This window comes from Schistocerca piceifrons, chromosome 1 (assembly GCF_021461385.2).
Source record: "Schistocerca piceifrons isolate TAMUIC-IGC-003096 chromosome 1, iqSchPice1.1, whole genome shotgun sequence".
In the NCBI taxonomy this organism is placed as follows: Eukaryota; Metazoa; Arthropoda; class Insecta; order Orthoptera; family Acrididae; genus Schistocerca; species Schistocerca piceifrons.
The window spans coordinates 173,921,681-173,941,341 of NC_060138.1; the positions used below are offsets into that span (position 1 = coordinate 173,921,681).

General features: G+C 42.4%; 1 protein-coding gene across 1 annotated transcript in view; it reads right to left on the reverse strand.

The window, feature by feature from the left end:
* The window catches only part of LOC124797092 (lysosomal alpha-mannosidase-like), a 191,428-nt gene that overhangs the window by 43,749 nt on the left and 128,018 nt on the right, over positions 1-19,661 (reverse strand). Inside the window, 2 exon segments of the mRNA XM_047260760.1 lie at positions 1,868-2,002; positions 2,154-2,294. Of these exon segments, the coding sequence (XP_047116716.1) occupies positions 1,868-2,002; positions 2,154-2,294 (276 nt within the window).

Genomic DNA, 19,661 nt, shown 5'->3' on the forward strand with positions numbered 1-19,661 from the left:
TTGACTCATTTTCAACTCAAGACGTATCCACAAGAGATTGGGTGGAAAGCTAGGTAACGATCATAGACTCTGTTACGTTAACGTTTTTCCGGAAATTCATTATGAAAGATCCATTTGATCAAAACACTTAATCAACATCGAGAAATATGATGAACCGCAGTACTGGTGGTTGTTGGCAATTGACTAATGTAACCTTATTCTTCATTCACATATACAAGCCTTATATAAATGAGAGGATGTTGAAACCATTCTCGACAGTGCAGCAGTACACAGGCTGCCAGGCAAGTAAAAGTAGGCCACCTCGCTCCGAGCCATTTGACGGAAGGACACGCGAAGGAGGCACAACAGATCAATAGTCCAAAGGTTGGCGAGCTCTTTGTATTTGCCACACTGGGGCATTCAAGCATCTTGGACGAACAAAGACAAGATCTTTTGTGGCACAGGAGCCCCTTTACGCCAAATAATTTACCATCGGGAGTGGGAGGAGGAGAAAAGTTTAAGCACAAAAATAGAAAGCTACGTTTTTCTCTGTAAAGCGCAGGACGCCAGAGATAGTCTCGAAAATGGAATGGGGACCTGCAGTTTAGGGCCTTTGAAAGTGTGAGACGTCGCTGGATGCTTTGATTTAACAAAAACTAAATGTTTACTCGATATAAAAATCACAAACAACGATTGGCTCACGTAAATAAACAAGAAGTTAGATACAGAAGTACGACTGTGCCGACGAGGACCACCTTATTGTTCAGAGAGAGAGAGAGAGAGAGAGAGAGAGAGAGAGAGAGAGATCTCGACAAGTTCTTCTATATGAAATCTTAGAACGCAGATTACTGGTTAATTGGGGTGAGGATAGCCCATGGAAGGGGTGTAACATGTACTAAGGAGCAGTTTGACTGGTTGGCACTTGAAGGACCCAAAGCCTAGCCAACCTGAATTCAGGAAAAGATGCAAAATGCAGCAATGCGAATTTTCCTTACAGAAAACAGTCGATCAAGACTCACTCCATTGGAGACTTCAATTTCCTCTTTATGGCCTTTTTCTGCAACGTCTGCTGAGAGGCGCTGCTAGCCTGCTGCCACCAGACATAATGTAGGGGCTTAAGAGTAAATTCTGAATGAATTACACTTTGTCTTTGGCGAGAACCGTTGGTACTCCCAATGACTGATTATGCACCATTTCAGCCTCCAGCTATAACAACGTGGTGAGATCGACCCACAATTGTGAGATGATGAGCAGGGAAGCTAAAGTTACATTTTAACCTCTTGATCGCTTCATTCTTAACTTTGAAACCTTGCACTTTTAATTTGATGAACAGTCTGCTTTCAACTCCGATCATAGGTATGAAGTATTCCCTTCTGCCGTACTATTTGTCTTTCAATTAACATCACAACAACCACTGGACACTTCACAGCGGCAGTCAATTCACTTGTGAGGTTATTTAAAACTTTCCCCTCAACCCTTTTGTCAGATAAGCCCAGGTGTTTTTATATTAGTATTTTGTCAGTTGCTGATGCATAACTTTATCAGAATAAACCAATTTGCAATTCTTTTCTCATTTAATAGCCTTAAGGCTCTTATTTCCATGTTTTGGAGGATGATTAATGAATGTATGTCCGTGACATGGTCCACTTTAATATTTTACCTAATAATTAATTTCGACATCCGAGTACCCTCTAGCAGTTTCACATGTGACATACAGAAGGATATTTAGCTAGTTAGACGTCCTCAGCGTTATATGCTCTGCTCATTTCTACTGCATAAAAATAGATAGTGCTTACTTGTTTAGTTTTCGTTGAAAAACTAGATAGGCATGTTTAAAGTTTAGCTTTCTGTGGCGTCCATTTAATGTAGTACTTTGTACTTCACTCACCTGGCTGTAGCGGACTGGGAGACCGTTGGAATAATCCAGGCCACAGGTTGGGTGGTCGTAACCGTCGTTACAGTCCGTGAAGTTGTCGTTGTTGTGGCTGTCGATTACTACTTCCGTTGCTTCACCATTCACCATCTGCAAGTCACCACTGCAAATTACAACGAGCTCTCAAACAGACTACCATAGTGGACTCTAGCTACATACAGAAGGACTTATGAACATTACCAAAGTGCTCATATCAACGATGTTTATTTCGATGTGTGATTCCGAAGGGTACAAAACATACCTGTGAGTAAACCATGTTGTATAGTTCCATAACTTGCAGATGCTGGATTTTTACTGCATACGGAGAAAGCAGGGGCATGGACACACACGTGTCTGGGTCAAGAACTTCGTTTATTAAAATAAATTCTTCAACAAGGTTTGTCTGAAAGCAAAATGAGAACTGGTTATGTTTATGCAGTAAGTAATTCAGGAGAACACACACGTTGTAACTTGCCTGACGATACTTTAGCGCTGAGGAATGAGCGACTCAACATGTTCCTGTTTATGGACTTTTATTTATATAGGAAGATCCCTAGCTAATGTCTGCAGGATGATCTTGGATGAGCTACAGCAATTATTCTGATTACACGCTTTTGTGCAATGAACACTCTTTTACTCAATGATGAGTTACCCCAGAATGAGATGCCATACGGAAGCAGAGAATGAAAAAAAAGGCGTGGTAAGCTAATTTACTGAGATGTATATCGTCAAAATTTGCAATGACCCTAATAACTTAAGTAGCTGTACTGAAACGTTTCAGCAGATCTTCAGTGTGTTTTTTCCAGTTCAACCCCTCATCAATGCATACACCTAGAAATTTTGAATATTCTACCTTAGCTACCGATTTCTGATCGAAGTCTATATTTATTAATGGTGTCATTCCATTTACTGTGTGGAACTGTATATACTGTGTTTTGTCAAAGTTTAATGAGCGCCAATTTGCAGAGATTTTCTGAAAAACATTGTTTACAATTTCATCAGTTAATTCTGGTCTGTTGGGTGTGATAGCTATACTTGTATCATCGGCAAAAAGTACCAGCTTTGCATCTTCGTGAATATAGAATGGCAAGTCATTAATATATATTAAGAACAGTGCCAATAACATAGATGATAAATACAACGCTTTCCTTAGCACATTTCTCATGCTCTTTGAGGGTTGCTTTCCAGTAGAACATTCTAAAGGAGGTACTAGCAGAATGGGCAGCCCGGGTGGCTGACTAGTGGGATAAGGATATCATGTAGAACAAAGCAGGAATTATATCAAAACGTTAGAAGTAGTCACAATCAAGCTACAGTAGCTCATTACAAACAGTATTGTAAGGTGCTTAAAAATGTTATTAGGAAGGCAAAGAGTATGTGGCATGCAAATAGAATAGCTAATTCACGCGATAAAATTAAAACCATATGGTCAGTTGTGAAGGAAATGTCTGGTCAGCAGCACAAGGTCGACGTTATAAAGTCAGTTCGCAGTAAAAATATTTCTGTTACTGATAAATCAGATATATGTACAGTATTTGACAATCATTTTCTGAGCATTGCTGGTGAATTAAATAAAAATTTAGTTTCTACAGGAAATATACAACTTTCTTGGCAAATGCCTTTCCGAGATTGATGTCTGAAATACTCCTCTGTGATATAGACAAGAGGGAGATTGAGTCAATAATTAAATTGTCTTGAAGTATTAAAGAGTATTAAGGAGATTAAAGACATATTTAAGAAACTCATCAGGCACAGATAGGCTGAATGAGTAAAATTTAAACTAGAAGTCAGGTCCATCCATTTCTGCTTTCTTGCTCATGTAGCTGTTTTAGTATTATTTTACCAGTAACTGGAAGCCCCGATACTGGTAAAATAATACTAGAACAGCTAAATGAAGCAAGAAAGAAAAAATTGATGGACCTGACGTCTAGTTTAAATTTCACTCATTCAAGCATAAGGGCATGGGGATTATTAAGAAAATCGCAAACAACGTCTGCAATCAGCAACCGAAGATAACGCCATCAGAACTGGAACTACACATAAAATCAAGAGCTGAGAAGGTCCCTGTAAACGCAACCATGAAAGAAAAAGTAAAGAACGAACTGAATGGATTCAATAGTCACCTCCATGATAACTCCACACTATCACACCCCTTTTCTGAAAGAGATATAAATGAGGCCATCAAAACACAGAAAATGAGGAAATCCGCAGGACTGGATGGCATGTTCCCTGAATTTGTAAAATGCATAGGGGAACATGGAAGAACTTGGCTGAAGAACTTCTACAATGATATACTCAAGACAGGACGGGTGCCTCAACAGTTCAAGATCGCACACATATTATCAATCCTCAAATCTGGAAAGCCACTACATGACCTCTCAAGTTACCGGCCAATTTCACTGCTGAGCATGTGCTTCAGACTACTGGAATGACTCATCCATAACAGAATACAAAGAATAATAAACAACATAATCCCAACGTATCAGGCTGGGTTCAAAAGGAAGTGAAGCTGCTGTGAGCAGGTCCTAGCCATGACATCCTACATTGAGGCTGGATTCCAAAAGAAACTAAAGACATCAGTGGCCTTCGTTGATCTGTCAGCAGCATATGACACTGTGTGGGTAGATGGAGTCCTGCTGAAGTTAAAAAAGCATGTCCCAAATAAGAAACTGACGACACTTGTGGGAAAATGTTAACCAACCGTTACTTCAAGGTTAGCGTTGGACAAAAACAGAGCAAGTCATTTGCCTTGAAAAATGGGCTCCCCCAAGGGTCTCTTGTAGCACCCCTACTTTTCAATCTGTACACCAGTGATATGCCAAACCCTGCTAGCGAAAAGTTTTGTTATGCCGACGACGCTGCCATAGCCGTACAAACCAGCACACTTGAGGAAGGAGAGGCTATGTTATTTATAGACTTAGAAACTCTCAACACACACTACAAAGCATGGAGACTCCCAAAATGCAGCAAAGATAGAAGTCTGCGCATTCCATCTAAACAACAGAATTGCAAACCAGCAGTTGAATGCGAGCTTCTGCCAACAAAAGGTTAGATATAGTTTCCAGCCTAAATACCTTGGTGTCACACTAGATCGGTCTCTGACGTATAAAAAACACTTGGAAAAAACAAGCCAAAAAGTAAAGGCCCGAAACAACGTCGTGAAGAAGCTAACTGGTACAACATGGGGTGCCGACGCATCGACTCTACGTACTACAGTACTCATGCTGGTGTAACCACTTGCCGAATACTGTTCTCCAGTGTGGCAACATAGTGTCCACACGAGGAAGCTGGACGTACACCTGAACGAGTCAATGACAATTATTACGGCCACATTAAAATCCATCCCGATCCCCTGGCTGCACACTATCAGCAACATCCCACCACCTGAATTACGACGCCAAGAAGCAATCAATCGAGAATGGAGAAAACTACACCACCCCGACCACCCACAAGACCTCCCAGTTCATACAGTCCTATCCATAGTTTCCTGTCGTTATGTAGACAGGAGTGACACCACCAGCAGTCGACCAATAGTGTAAACGCCCAGAAGATGACCCCTACGTCGGGTTGAAACCGGGTGGCGGTATAACAGTAATAATAATAATAAATGCGATTAAGACTGTTTTTGAATAATTGGTTAATCATACTAATCGCTGCTTCATCTCCACAACCATGTTGTCCAAAAATCAATGATTTCCATGGGCGTCTTTGATAAAATATTAATGTAATGATGTATCGGATGTTTTCTGAAAATATCGATGGATATCGATATGTTTCCCTTGACCATATATCGATATTGGAAAGGCAACATCGAGTGCCAATATCGTTATTGTATATTACATTTTTTTTGCCATTTTCGGTAAATATCTGAAATTACGCTTTTGAAATTGTGGTAGAAAGTAATTTTACTTTCACTGTGTGAAGGAGTCTTGCTACTTTTTGATCTTTCATCAAGTTCAGTCTTTCTCTTTGACTGTGTGAAGCAAGTATAGATGGCACAAACAATAAGTCCGATTGCACTGGGGAGGTGGCGGTGTGAATAGAATAACAAGATATCCGATGTGAAGAAATTGCACACAAATAAGTGTGCTTTTTCTTCACATCGGCATTCTTCAAAAATAGTTGCTGAAACTGATGCACAAAAATGTAAATGACGAGATTGGTCCTTACGGTGGGTGGAGACTTGTGAGGGGAAATGCTGACGTAATCAGCGCTCGGCGCTACCAACAGATAACTTCACTGCGAGATAACAACGGTGAAGTCACTGATGACAGTGCCACTAAAGCAGAGTTATTAAACACGGTTTTCAGAAACTCCTTCACCAAAGAAGACTAAGTAAATATTCCTGAATTCCAATCCAGAACAACTGCCAGGATGAGAAACATAGAAGTAGATATCCTCGGTGTAACAAAGCGGCTTAAATCAATTAATGGCAAGGCCTCCGGCCCAGGTGGTATACCAGTCAGGTTCCTCTCAGAGTATGCTGATAAAATAGCTCCATATTTAGCAATTATATACAACCACTCGCTCACAGAAAGATCCGTACCTAACGACTGGAAAATTGCTCAAGTCACAACAATACCCAAAAAGGAAAGTAGAAGTAATCCGCTGAATTACAGGCCTATATCACTAACGTCGATTTGCAGTAGGGTCTTGGAACATATACTGTATTCGAACATTATGAAGTACCTCGAAGAAAACGATTTATTGACACACAGTCAGCACGGATTCAGAAAATATCGTTCTTGTGAAACACAACTAGCTCTTTATACTCATGAAGTAATAAGTGCTATCGGCAGGGGATGTCAAACTTATTCCATATTTTTAGATTTCCAGAAGGCTTTCGACACCGTTCCTCACAAGGGTCTTCTAACCAAACTGCGTGCCTACGGAGTATCGCCTCAGTTGTGCGACTGGATTCGTGATTTCCTGTCAGAAAGATCACAGTTCGTAGTAATAGACGGAAAGTCATCGAGTAAAACAGAAGTATTATCCGGCATTCCCCAAGGAAGTGTTATAGGCCCTGTTCCTGATCTATATTAACGACATAGGAAGACAATCTGAGTAGCCGTCTTAGATTGTTTGCAGATGATGCTGTCATTTACCGTCTTGTAAAGTCATCAGATGATCAAAACGACTTACAAAATAATTTGGATAAGATATCTGTGTGGTGCGAAAAGTATCAATTGACCCTGAATAAAGAAAAGTGTGAAGTTATTCACATGAGTACTAAAAAAAAATCAGTTAAATTTCGATTACGCGATAAGTCACACAAATCTGAAGGCTGTAAATTCAGCTAAATACTTAGGGATTACAATTACAAATAACCTAAATTGGAACTATCACATAGATAATATTGTGGGTAGAGCAAACCAAAGACTGCGATTCATTGGCAGAACACTTAGAAGGTGCAACAGACCTACTAAAGAGACGGCTTATACCACGCTTGTCCGTCCTATTCTGGAGTATTGCTGTGCGATGTGGGATCCGCATCAGGTGGGACTGACGGATGACATCGAAAAAGTACAAAGAAGGGCGGCTCGTTTTGAATTATCGCGAAATAGGGGAGATAGTGTCACAGAAATGATACGTGAACTGGAGTAGCAATCATTAAAACAAAGGCGTTCTTCTTTGCGACGGGATCTTCTCATGAAATTTCAATCACCAGTTTACTCCTCCTATTGAGAAAACATTCTGTTGGCGACCACCTACGTAGGGAGAAACGATCATCACCATAAAATAAGAGCAATCAGGGCTCGCAAAGAAACATTTAAGTGCTCGTTTTTCCCGAGTGCCGTTCGAGAGTGAAACGGTAGTGAAACAGCTTGAAGGTGGTTCATTCAACCCTCTGCCAGGCACTTTATTGTGAATAGCAATCACATAGTAGATGTAGATGTAGACGTTTAACTCACGACGCTATTTTGATACTACGACTGCTACTTCGCTGGCGTTCGTAGAAATGAAAAAAAAACAACAACAACAAAAAAAACCAGGGAAGTCGACATGAAGTGTTCCAGACAAATCCGATATGTGATGAAACCGAACGCCGTCGGACACCTTTATTGCAGTTACCATTGTCAACAAATGGTTACCGCCAATTGTGAAGGTGCATCGTTTTCCTTTCAATTCTCGCTTTAAGGAGAATAAGCAAGCTGCTAGCTTGTTGATGTACCGAATATCTAATAATAAATCAATACTTAAACATACAGCTATAAAACTGGCAGAATATTTACAATGTGCAGCTGATATTTTTTCAGCCGGTAAGTAGATATTATAGATATTATTTATGTCAACATATCAATAACTTTTTTCGATGTATCGAGGAACGACAACGACAATTTTTAAATACCGATACGTCGGATTCCCGATATTCGAAAAAAAAAATCAGGATTCCTACATCCAGAACGACCTGCGATGCAGGTTGTATTAGATATTAAGCTGATACGATCAGTTTTTTTGGTATGGAGCCCTGAGAGTTTTCCTGCTTAAGTCGTTTACGCTATAATATTCAGTTATCTAACGTTGTTCACTGAATTTCAGCCATAACTCTATGCAGTGGACCATAAACAGAATTATCGCTACGCCAGTCAAGCCGTCCGGTCTTAGATACTGAACAGTTAGTGGTACCTGAGTGAAGCTGGTTTGGGTCCCTAGTAAACGAGAAAATCAAGACAACATTTTTGACCGCAAATCAACACAATAACGGATACCGAATATGACGTCAGGCAGGATCAGGTGTATGATGGATTTATTAATACGTCACTCTCACTTTCGCTTGTTACGCTTTGGATCAGCAAGAATCTTAGCTACTTGGTATCATGTATTGTGCGAGAGCTAACTTCTGTGTTTGGTATATGTTATTTGTTTCTAAGATTAAAACTTAAGCTATTTTTTGAGCGCTAGCTGCAAATATGTTCAGCTATTGGTGAGAGCATGTCCACACCACGTATAAATCATTCTATTGCGTCACTTGCACGGACTTCTTTAATCTACAGAAACAGGATTCATAATTTTCTAGTGCTCTGGGAGCCCTATCCTGAGGACAGTGTCGGGGAACACGACGGAACAACCAAAAACATCTCCCTGCTTAGAACCATCCGCGTAGGCGGTAATAAAATCTGGCTGGCTACATAAAATTTCATTAAATTTGATTTTAAAAACGTGGTTTGGGGTACAATGCTTCTTGTAAGCAGTCAGTTCTAAAAGCAATCTGGGCCTTGGTAGTAGCCAGGGGGAGATCCTACTCCACCCCTGGCCTTGGACCTGCATGCCCTCCACCTGTAATAACTCAAGGCTCTCCCCTGCACGGATCCCAAATGGCCATGTTGCTTGTGGTCGATGATCCAACAGCCGTTCCAGTGGTGGCTGAACGACGTAACTGGATGCTGGCGATGTAGGAACGGACAATGCCCTATATGGTTGGCGTACCGCGAGAAGAAGATGTCGAATAGACAGCGGAGGCTCACCAGCCTCTGCACACAAACTAACAACAGGGTTCGTGCGATAGGCCCCTGTTGACAGCCTAATACCCTCGTGATGAACTGCATCCAGCATTTTAAGGTATGAAGGCCTTGCTGACCCATAAATCTGGCATCCATATTGAACCTGGGGTCGCACAAAGGGCCGGCCGCGGTGGCCGAGTGGAACAACCAAAAACATCTCCCTGCTTAGAACCATCCGCGTAGGCGGTAATAAAATCTGGCTGGCTACATAAAATTTCATTAAATTTGATTTTAAAAACGTGGTTTGGGGTACAATGCTTCTTGTAAGCAGTCAGTTCTAAAAGCAATCTGGGCCTTGGTAGTAGCCAGGGGGAGATCCTACTCCACCCCTGGCCTTGGACCTGCATGCCCTCCACCTGTAATAACTCAAGGCTCTCCCCTGCACGGATCCCAAATGGCCATGTTGCTTGTGGTCGATGATCGAACAGCCGTTCCAGTGGTGGCTGAACGACGTAACTGGATGCTGGCGATGTAGGAACGGACAATGCCCTATATGGTTGGCGTACCGCGAGAAGAAGATGTCGAATAGACAGCGGAGGCTCACCAGCCTCTGCACACAAACTAACAACAGGGTTCGTGCGATAGGCCCCTGTTGACAGCCTAATACCCTCGTGATGAACTGCATCCAGCATTTTAAGGTATGAAGGCCTTGCTGACCCATAAATCTGGCATCCATATTGAACCTGGGGTCGCACAAAGGGCCGGCCGCGGTGGCCGAGTGGATCTAGGCGCTACAGTCTGGAACCGCGTGACCGCTACGGTCGCAGTTTCGAATCCTGCCTCGGGCATGGATGTGTATGACGTCCTTAGGTTAGTTCGGTTTAAGTAGTTCTAAGTTCTAGGGACTGATGACCTCAGATGTTAAGTCCTCAGAGCCATTTGAACCATTTTTCGCACAAAGGCCTTATAAAGTTGGAGCAGACGCGCTCTGTCGGCTCCCCAAGACCTATGACTGACACATTTAAGGATGTTTAAAGCCTTGAGGAATCTCAGTTTCAGTTCTTTAAGGTGTGACAACCATGTTAACTTCTCATCAGAGGCAAGACCCAGATACTTCACCTTTTCCCTAAAAGTGAGAACAGTGTCCCACCAAGTTTTAAAACGGGCAAATTAAACAGACAGTGGGAACGATTAACATCAACACAAACTATTTTCTCTAATGAGAATTTAAAAACTGTGGTGCAAGACCATTCCTCCAACCACCTGATCGTCAGTTGCAATTGCCAAGTAGCCGTGGCGAGGCTAGAGGATGCACAGAAGACGGATAAGTCTACAAACAAGGAACATAGTACTGGACGTCGCACTATGGTTGTAATACTATTGATTGCGATGGCAAAAGCCGTGACACTTAAAACACTCCCTTGAGGGACACCAGTCTCCTGTTTAAAACGGCCAGACAGGACATTTCCAACCCTGTATCTAAAATACCTGTCCGAGAGAAAGGACTGTATGAAGGTTGGAAGACGTCCACGGAATCCCCACTGATGGAGCTGCGACAAAATTTTATGCCTCCAGGTAGTGTCGTAGGCCTTTTCCAAATCGAAGAAAACACCAATAAGGTGTTGCTTACGAATGAAAGCTTGTTGAACTGCAGCTTCGAGCAGGGTCAGGTTATCGAGAGCGGGGCGATACCTCTTGAACCCACACAGGGAGGGACTGAGTAGGGACCTTTTTTCCAGACCCCAGACTAGGCGCCGATTGACCATACGCTCCAGTGTCTTTCCTACGCAGCTTGTCAGGCTAATACTACGATAACTACCAGGGTCTGTCCGATCTTTCCCTGGTTTTAAAATTGGAATTAAAACAGATTCCTTCCACGAGTTGGGAAGTCGCCAGTTATCCAAATTTCATTGAAGAGCTGAAGGAGGACTTCCTTCGAATGTCGGTCCAACTGTTGCAACATGCTGTAGGTTATCAGGTCGTTTCCAGGGGTCGTATCACAAGCAACTGACAATATTGATATTCTTAGATATCGCAGGAGATACTAAACTGATGAGACGAAAAATAAGAAACTGTAGCAGATGAAACAGACGAAAGGGAATACGAACATCTAAAAAATGTGACTGACAGGAAATGCAAAATGGGTAAGCAGGAATGACTAGAGGACAAATGCAACGATTTAAGAAGCATATTTCACTAGAGGAAAGATAGCCAGCATCAACAGGAAAATTAAAATGGCTTTGGAGAACAGAGAAACAGCTATAGAATATGAAGAGCTCAGATGGTAAACCAGTCCTAAACAAAGAAGGGAAAGATGAAAGGTGGAAGGAATGTATAGTGTGTCTATACAAGGGAAATAAACTTGAAGGCAATATTGTAGAAAGGGAGGAGAAGTTTGACTAAAGTGAGACGGGAGATTTGATACTGCAAGAAGAATTTGACAGAGCACCGAAAGTGGTGAGCCGAAATAAGCTCCCTGGAGTAGATGACATTTCCTCAGAGCTGCTGAAATCAATAGAAGAGCCACCCATGACAAAACTATCCAACCTTGTATGCAAGATATAAGAGGCAGGGGAAATACCCTCAAAGTTCAAGAAGAATGTAATAATTCCAAATGTAAAGACCATGGTGTTGACAGTTTAATGGGTCATTGTCGCAAAATACAAACCGGAATTATTTACGGAAGAATGCAAAAGCTAGTAGAAGCCGACCTCGGAGAAGATCAGTTTGGATTCCAGAGAAATGTTGGAACAAACGAGGCAGTACTGACCCTACGACTTATCTTAGAAGATAGGTTACACAAATGCAAACCTACTTTTGTAATTTTCGTAGATATAGAGAGAGATTTTGACAATGTTGACTGCAATACCCTCTTTGAAATCCTGAAGGCAGCACAGGTAAAATACTGTGAGCGAAAGGTTGTATACAACTTGTACAGAAACCAGATGGCAACTCTAACAGCCGAGGGGCATCAAAGGGAGGCAGTGGTTGAGACGGAGTGAGATAGGGTTGTATCCTATACCCGATGTTATTCGGTCTATACACAGAGTATGCAAGAAAGGAGCAAAAGAAATTTACAGAAGGTATTACGTTCAAGGAGAAGAAATAAAAACTCTTAGGTTTGCCAATGTCATTGTAATTCTCCCAGAGACAGCAAAGGACTTGGAAAAGCAGTCGAACGGAATGGACAGGGTCTTGAAAGGAGGTCATGAGATAAACATCAACAAAAGCAAAACAAGGATAATACAGTGTAATTGAATTAATCAGGCGACGTAGAGGGAATTGGGCAATGAGGTACCAAAAGCAATAGATTAGTTTTATTATTTGGAGAGTAAAAATAACTGATGATGGCAGAAGTAGGAAGGATGCACACTGCTAGACTGGCAATGGCAAGAAAAGCATTTCTGAAGAAGAGGAATTTGTTAAACTGGATTATAAATTTAAGTGTTAGACTCTTTTTTGAAGGCGTTTTTCTAGAGTATAGTCTCGTGCAGAAGTGAAACGTGGGCGACAAGCACTTCAGATAAAAGGAGATCAGAACTTTTGAAATGTGTTGCTACAGAAGAATGCTGAAGATAAGATGGGTAGATAAGGCAAATAATGAGGAGGAACTAATTAGAATGGGCAGAAAAGAAACTTGTAGCATAACTTGATTAAGAGAAGGGTTTGGTTGACAGGCAACATTCTGAGATATCAAGGAATCATCAATTTAGTACTGGAAGAAAGTGCGAGGCGTAAAAACTGCAGACGAAGACACAGACGGCAACTATAACAGCCGAGGGGCATCAAAGGGAGGCAGTGGTTGAGACGGAGTGAGATAGGTTGTATCCTATACCCGATGTTATTCGGTCTATACACAGAGCATGCAAGAAAGGAACAAAAGAAATTTGCAGATGGTATTACGTTCAAGGAGAAGAAATCAGATGAACGTTTGTTGCAGTAGTTATTCGGAGATGAAGAAGCTTGGTCAGGATAGAGTAGCGTGGACAACTGCACCAAACCAGTCTTCGGATAGTAGGCAACAACAACAACTTCCGAGGGTGCACGCTGGTTGCTTTGGAGCACTGTAGGTGGTGAAAAGCCAGTACCAGGCGGTCACATCACCCACTATCGCAGACTACACAGCATGCTCATGGTTGTTTAGAACGGCAGAGGATGTTCACGACACAAGCACACTTGCGCCTGGACCACACAAAAACTAAGATGTCCGTTAAATAAGAAACAATATACACACATCAAAAAAAGTTTTGTATCACCCTGGTTCGCAGAACTCGTGAAGATAGACGTTGTCTGTGGATGTTGTATTACAGACACTGTACCTTTGACTGTTCAGAGATGTCACTAAACACGCCCAAAGATGTAAACAAGCATGCATGCACAGCACCTATTGGACGGAGGGGGTCCGACAGCCGATCAGTTCCAGTTATTCCATCAGGAAGGAAGTACACGGCTCGAGTTGTCTGTAGTTCAACCATACGTTGACTGTCAATACCGCGGTTCCATTTCGTCCGCATTGTTACTGTGTGCCAGAAAGGGCCCTCAACAAGGAAAGTGTCCAGGCGTCTCGGAGTGAACCAAAATGATGTTGATCGGACATGGAGGAGATACAGAGAGACAGGAAATGCCGATGACATGCCTCGCTCAGGCCGCCCAAGGGCTTCTGCTGCAGTACATGACTGCTACCTACGGATTATGGCTCGGAGGGTCTCTGACAGCAAAGCCACCATGTTGAATAATGCTTTTCGTGCAGCCACAGGATGTCGCGTTACGACTCAAACTGTGCGCAATAGGCTGCATGATGCGCAACTTCACTCCCGACGTCCATGGCGAGGTCCATCTTTGCAACCACGGCACCATGCAGCGCGGTACACATGGTCCCAACAACATGCCGAATGGACCGCTCAGGATTGGCATCATGTTCGCTGATGAGTGTCGCATATGCCTTCAACCATCGTCGGAGACATGTTTGGAGACAAGTCAGTCAGGCTGAACGCCTTAGACACACTGTCCAGCTAATGCAGCAAGGTGGAGGTTCCCTGATGTTTTGGGGTGGCATTATGTGGGGCCGTTGTACGCCGCTGGTGGCTATGGAAGGCGCCGTAACGGCTGTACGATACGTGAATGCCACCCTGCGACCGATATTGCAACCATATCGGCAGCATATTGGCGAGGCATTCGTCTTCATGGACGAAAATTCGCGCCCCCATCGTGCACATCTTGTGAATGACTTCCTTCAGGATAACGACATCGCTTGACTAGAGTGGCCAGCATGTTCTCCAGACATGAACGCTCTCGAACATGCCTGGGATAGATTGAAAAGAGCTGTTTATGGACGACGTGACCTATCAACCACTCTGAGGGATCTACGGCGAATTGCCGTTGAGGAGTGGGACAATCTGGGCCAACAATGCTTGATGAACTTGTGGATAGGATACCACGACGAATACAGGCATACATCAGTGCAAGAGGACCTGCTACTGGGTATTAGAGGTACTGTTGTGTACAGCAATCTGGACCACCACCTCTGAAGGTCTCGCTGTATGGTGTTACAACATGAAATGCAATAAAAAGGGCGGAAATGATGCTTATCTCTATTACAATTTTTTGTACAGGTTCCGGAACTCTCGGAACCGAGGTGATGAAAAACTTTTTTTGATGGATGTATGTTATGGGAGAGCGTATTCGTATTCCACGAGTCATACGTAATTTAATAATCGTAGTGAATGTAGGAGAAGTGTGTATGTGTGTGTGTGTGTGTGTGTGTGTGTGCGCGTGTGTGTGTGTGTGTGTGTGTGTGTGTGTGTGTGGGCGGGCGGGGGGGGGGGGGGGGGGCAGTAGTAAGTAAAGTGTTTGTTAGCTTTTAAAGTAAATGTGGCTTGTTGTAAGCCTCCGTTCAGATGTCACTTAACTTTTTTTAAAATCTATTCTTTGAACTTTTAAATGAACAATAATAACAGAATGTGATACATACTGTACTGTGGTTCCGCCGTGTGTTCTCTGTGAAAGGAGCGAAGGGCATGGTAAAGCCCCCCTTTACAGCGCAGCGAATGGAAGCGAACACAAGCATTCTAACTTAATTTGTCGGTTTTATTTTTACGTTTTCTGTTTGTCATTGTTCCTATCTGTTAATAAAATGATGACAAATAAAATGTAAAAGTAAATATTTATGTTTTTGCATTTTAGTACCATCAGTATAGTTATAAGTACACAAAATTATTAACGAGTGCGGCCCTCCTTCAGTTCATTTTGCTACTATATGACCCTTGCCTGTTAAAAGGCTGCCAACCACTGCGCTAGAGTGAACGGTAGAGAATACGAGATAACGAACATGGACTATGAACGCAGCGTTATTGTTTTTTGGCTAATAATTGACACAGACGATACACCACTATATAGTTAGAGTCTCGATGCAAATCTTTGATATTCAGAGAGTGTTATTTTGCAAGGCGAGTGCACTGTTTTTGGATGTCGAAATGGTGTAGGACAGAAAATACTCAGATGTCCCAGTTTGTCCATAAAAGTGCAATGTGTGGAAGTAGTGCACTGAACATTGAATTGCAGCTCCAGCTTTGCTTTGCATTAATCCAAAACTTTGCATGAATATTGGCTGACGCTTTTCCTGGCTTCTCATTTCAACTAAAGAGGAAATTTAAAACAGAAAACTGATTACCGACGACCAGCCTAACCTGAACTACACTTCGGTTATTAGCAACCGGAGACATTTACATAATTGACCGTTTCGTGTTTCAATAGCTACTATATATCTGACGGTTTCTGAAGTGTGCAGTGACATATGCGAAGCAATTCTAGGATTTTATTGAAGAACATATAAGGAAGAGAATGCAAATAACCTATGATAAATGAAATTCGATATACAGGGTGAGTCAAAAGTCCTTGAACACCTTCATAAGTTGGAAGAAAAGGGAAAATTGAAATGTGATGATGGTAACATAGGTTTGATGTAGGGCCGCAACTTTTGAAGTGAATGTCATTCATGGCCGCCATCTTGAAATACGCCATTTTGGATTCAAGTCATTTTTTTTAAATGGGAAGGGGGGTGTATGACACATCAGATAACACTCGCTTGAGCTCCGGAATTTAGTGGTGTAATTTGTTTTTGTCTATCTTATACAGTTTAGAGGTTAATGTTCAAAGTTGGGAAACTACCTTCATACCGACTGCTACCCATTTTAGATCACCTGGAATAAAGAGAGACATGAGTCGGTACCAAGGTAACTTTGAACATTAATAACTTCTAAACTGTACAAGATAGACAAAAACAAATTACACCACTCAATTCCAGGGCTCAAGCGAGTGTTATTTGATGTGTCATACACCCCCTTCCCATTAAAAAAAAATGACTTGAATCCAAAATGGCAGAATTCAAGATGGCAGTCATGAAGGCCATTCACTCCAAAAGTTGCGGCCCCACGTCAAACCTATGTTCTCATCAGCACATTTCAATTTTACCTCTAATCCTCCAACTTATGAAGGTGTCCAAGGACTTTTGACTCGCCCTGTATACTTACAGCCTTCATATAGAATACCTTATAATATCTGTTATAATGTTTGTTAGATTCCAGGTAAACCGTTTTCATTTATCATCAGAAATTTCTAATATAACAGTGGTATATCAGCCGTGTAATTACAGATACCATGAAAGTAAGCAACGAGATAATCAGGTCAGAAAATATTCGCACTTTTTACTTTAATGCAAATTTATCGTGCTTCTGCTTTTTAACATAGGGAATTGCGAAGCTTTGGCTTATTCTCTCAGTTCCCATCTGATAAAAGCATCTAATGAATTAATCATCTTTCTCATGTCCCAAGTAGGACCTTTGTGTCCTTCGGCAGTTTTCTACCAAAGGTAATATTTCTCTTTCTTCGGCATTTGTGCTGTGGATCTCTTCCAGTCCATAACCGCGTATGATATCTATATTTCTGTATCAACAACACCACATTCTCCTCGAACCACTCCATTGCTCTTGCAACTATTGGTAACAACAGCAAAAATGGGCAAGAAATCAGACGAAAACCTGTCGCTGAAGCGGCGAGTACGCGAACTTCCTCTGATTTTTTGCCAAGGACTCACAGCTAGCGGACCACGGGCGAACACACGCGAATACGAACGAAAACGACCGAAAGCCGTTTGGTTACGTGCGCCTAACTTTACACCAGAGAGAATTCTCCTTCGCTGTTGCACGTTGCTTAATAGGTATAGGGGCTTAAGAAGAAAGCGCGAAGAACACATCCGCAAAACCAGTAACGAAGCCGTCTCGTTGTGGCTACTGTTGACACTTCCAAAAATCTACTTTACGATGCAACAATACGCTAACGGTTAAGGAAATTGCAACACCTGTAGTGATGCATCTGACTGTACGACACGCACAATATAACCTGGCACTTTTCTGTGACAGTTGGATGTCTTCCGACACTGTTACCGCTGACATTTTTAACTTCGTGCCACAGATTTGGTGAAAACTATAACTTGGCACGCAGACTCCCTAGGTTTGCCCGGCCGGTGTGACCGAGCGGTTCTAGGCGCGTCAGTCCGGAACCGCGCTGCCGCTACGGTCACAGGTTCGAATCCTACCTCGCGCATGGATGTGTGTGATGTCCTTAGGTTAGTTAGGTTTAAGTAGTTCAAAGTCTAGGGAACTGATGATCTCAGATGTTAAGTCCCATAGTGCTTAGAGCCACTTGAATCCCTAGGTTTGATCGGTAGCAGTCGGTACACACAAAAACTGGTGTACCGATACACAGAAATAAGAGACCGAGAACAACAGGCACGCTTAAATGCTTTAACAAACAGTATTTCAAAAACAACATATGAAGAGTACCTGAGGACACGACATAACAAACATGCCTACATGGAGCGTAACAACAATCGCCGGAGAGTGGACAAGGGCACCCACACCACTGACAGCGACAACAGTGACACTGAAAAGGACCCGGAGGAGGAGGAGGAGGAAGACGAGATGGAACAGTAAATACGACACCTTGAATTATGAATCAGACATAAATTCCAAAATCCACTGACAAATTGTATATATCAGCCAAATAATAGTTAAGGATAGCGAATACTAGAGTAAATGTGACTGGATTCGTGATTTCCTGTCAGAAATGTCACAGTTCGTAGTAATAGACGGAAAGTCATCGAGTAAAACAGAAGTAATATCCGGCGTTCCCCAAGGAAGTGTTATAGACCCTCTATTGTTCCTGATCCATATTAACGACATAGGAGACAATCTGAGTAGCCGTCTTAGATTGTTTGCTGATGATGCTGTCATTTACCGTCTTGTAAAGTCATCAGATGGTCAAAACGACTTTTAAAATGATTTAGATATCTGTATGTTGCAAAAAATGGCAATTGACTCTGAATAAGGCAAAGTGTGAAGTTATTCACATGAGTACTAAAAGAAATCAGCTAAATTTCGATGACGCGATAAGTCATACAAATCTGAAGACTGTAAATTCAACTAAATACTTCGGGATTACAATTACAAATAACCTAAATTGGAACGATCACATAGATAATATTTTGGGTAGAGCAAACCAAAGACTGCGAGTCATTGTCAGAACACTTAAAGGTCCAACAGGTCTACTAAAGAGACTGCTTACACCACGTCTGTCCCCCCCCCCCCCCCCCCCCGCCCCTTATTCTGGAGTACTGCTGTGCGGTGTGGGGTCCAAATGGTTCGAATGGCTCTGAGCACTATGGGACTCAACATCTGAGGTCATCAGTCCCCTAGAACTTACAACTACTTAAACCTAACTAACCTAAGGACATCACACACATCCATGTTCGAGGCAGGATTCGAACCTGCGACCGTAGCAGTCGTGGGCGGTTCCGGACTGAAGCGCCTAGAACCGCTCGGCCACACCGGCCGGCGTGTGGGATCCGCATCACGTTGGACTGACGGATGACATCGAAAAAGTACAAAGAAGGGCAGCTCGTTTTGTATTATCGCGAAGTAGGGGATATAGTGTCACAGACATGATACGTGAATTGGAGTGGCAATCATTAAAACAAAAGCGTTTTTCGTTGCGACGGGATCTTCTCATGAAATTTCAATCACCAGTTTTCTCCTCTGATTGCGAAAACATTCTGTTGGCACCCACCCACATAGGTAGAAATGATCATCACGATAAAATAAGAGAAATCAGGGCTCTCACAGAAAAATTGAAGAGCTCGTTTTTCCCGCGTGCCGCTCGAGAGTGGAACGGTCGAGAGACAGCTTGAAGGTGGTTCATTGAACCATCTGCCAGGCACTTTATTGTGAATAGCAGAGTAATCACGTAGACGTAGAATGTAGTATTAGGTGCTG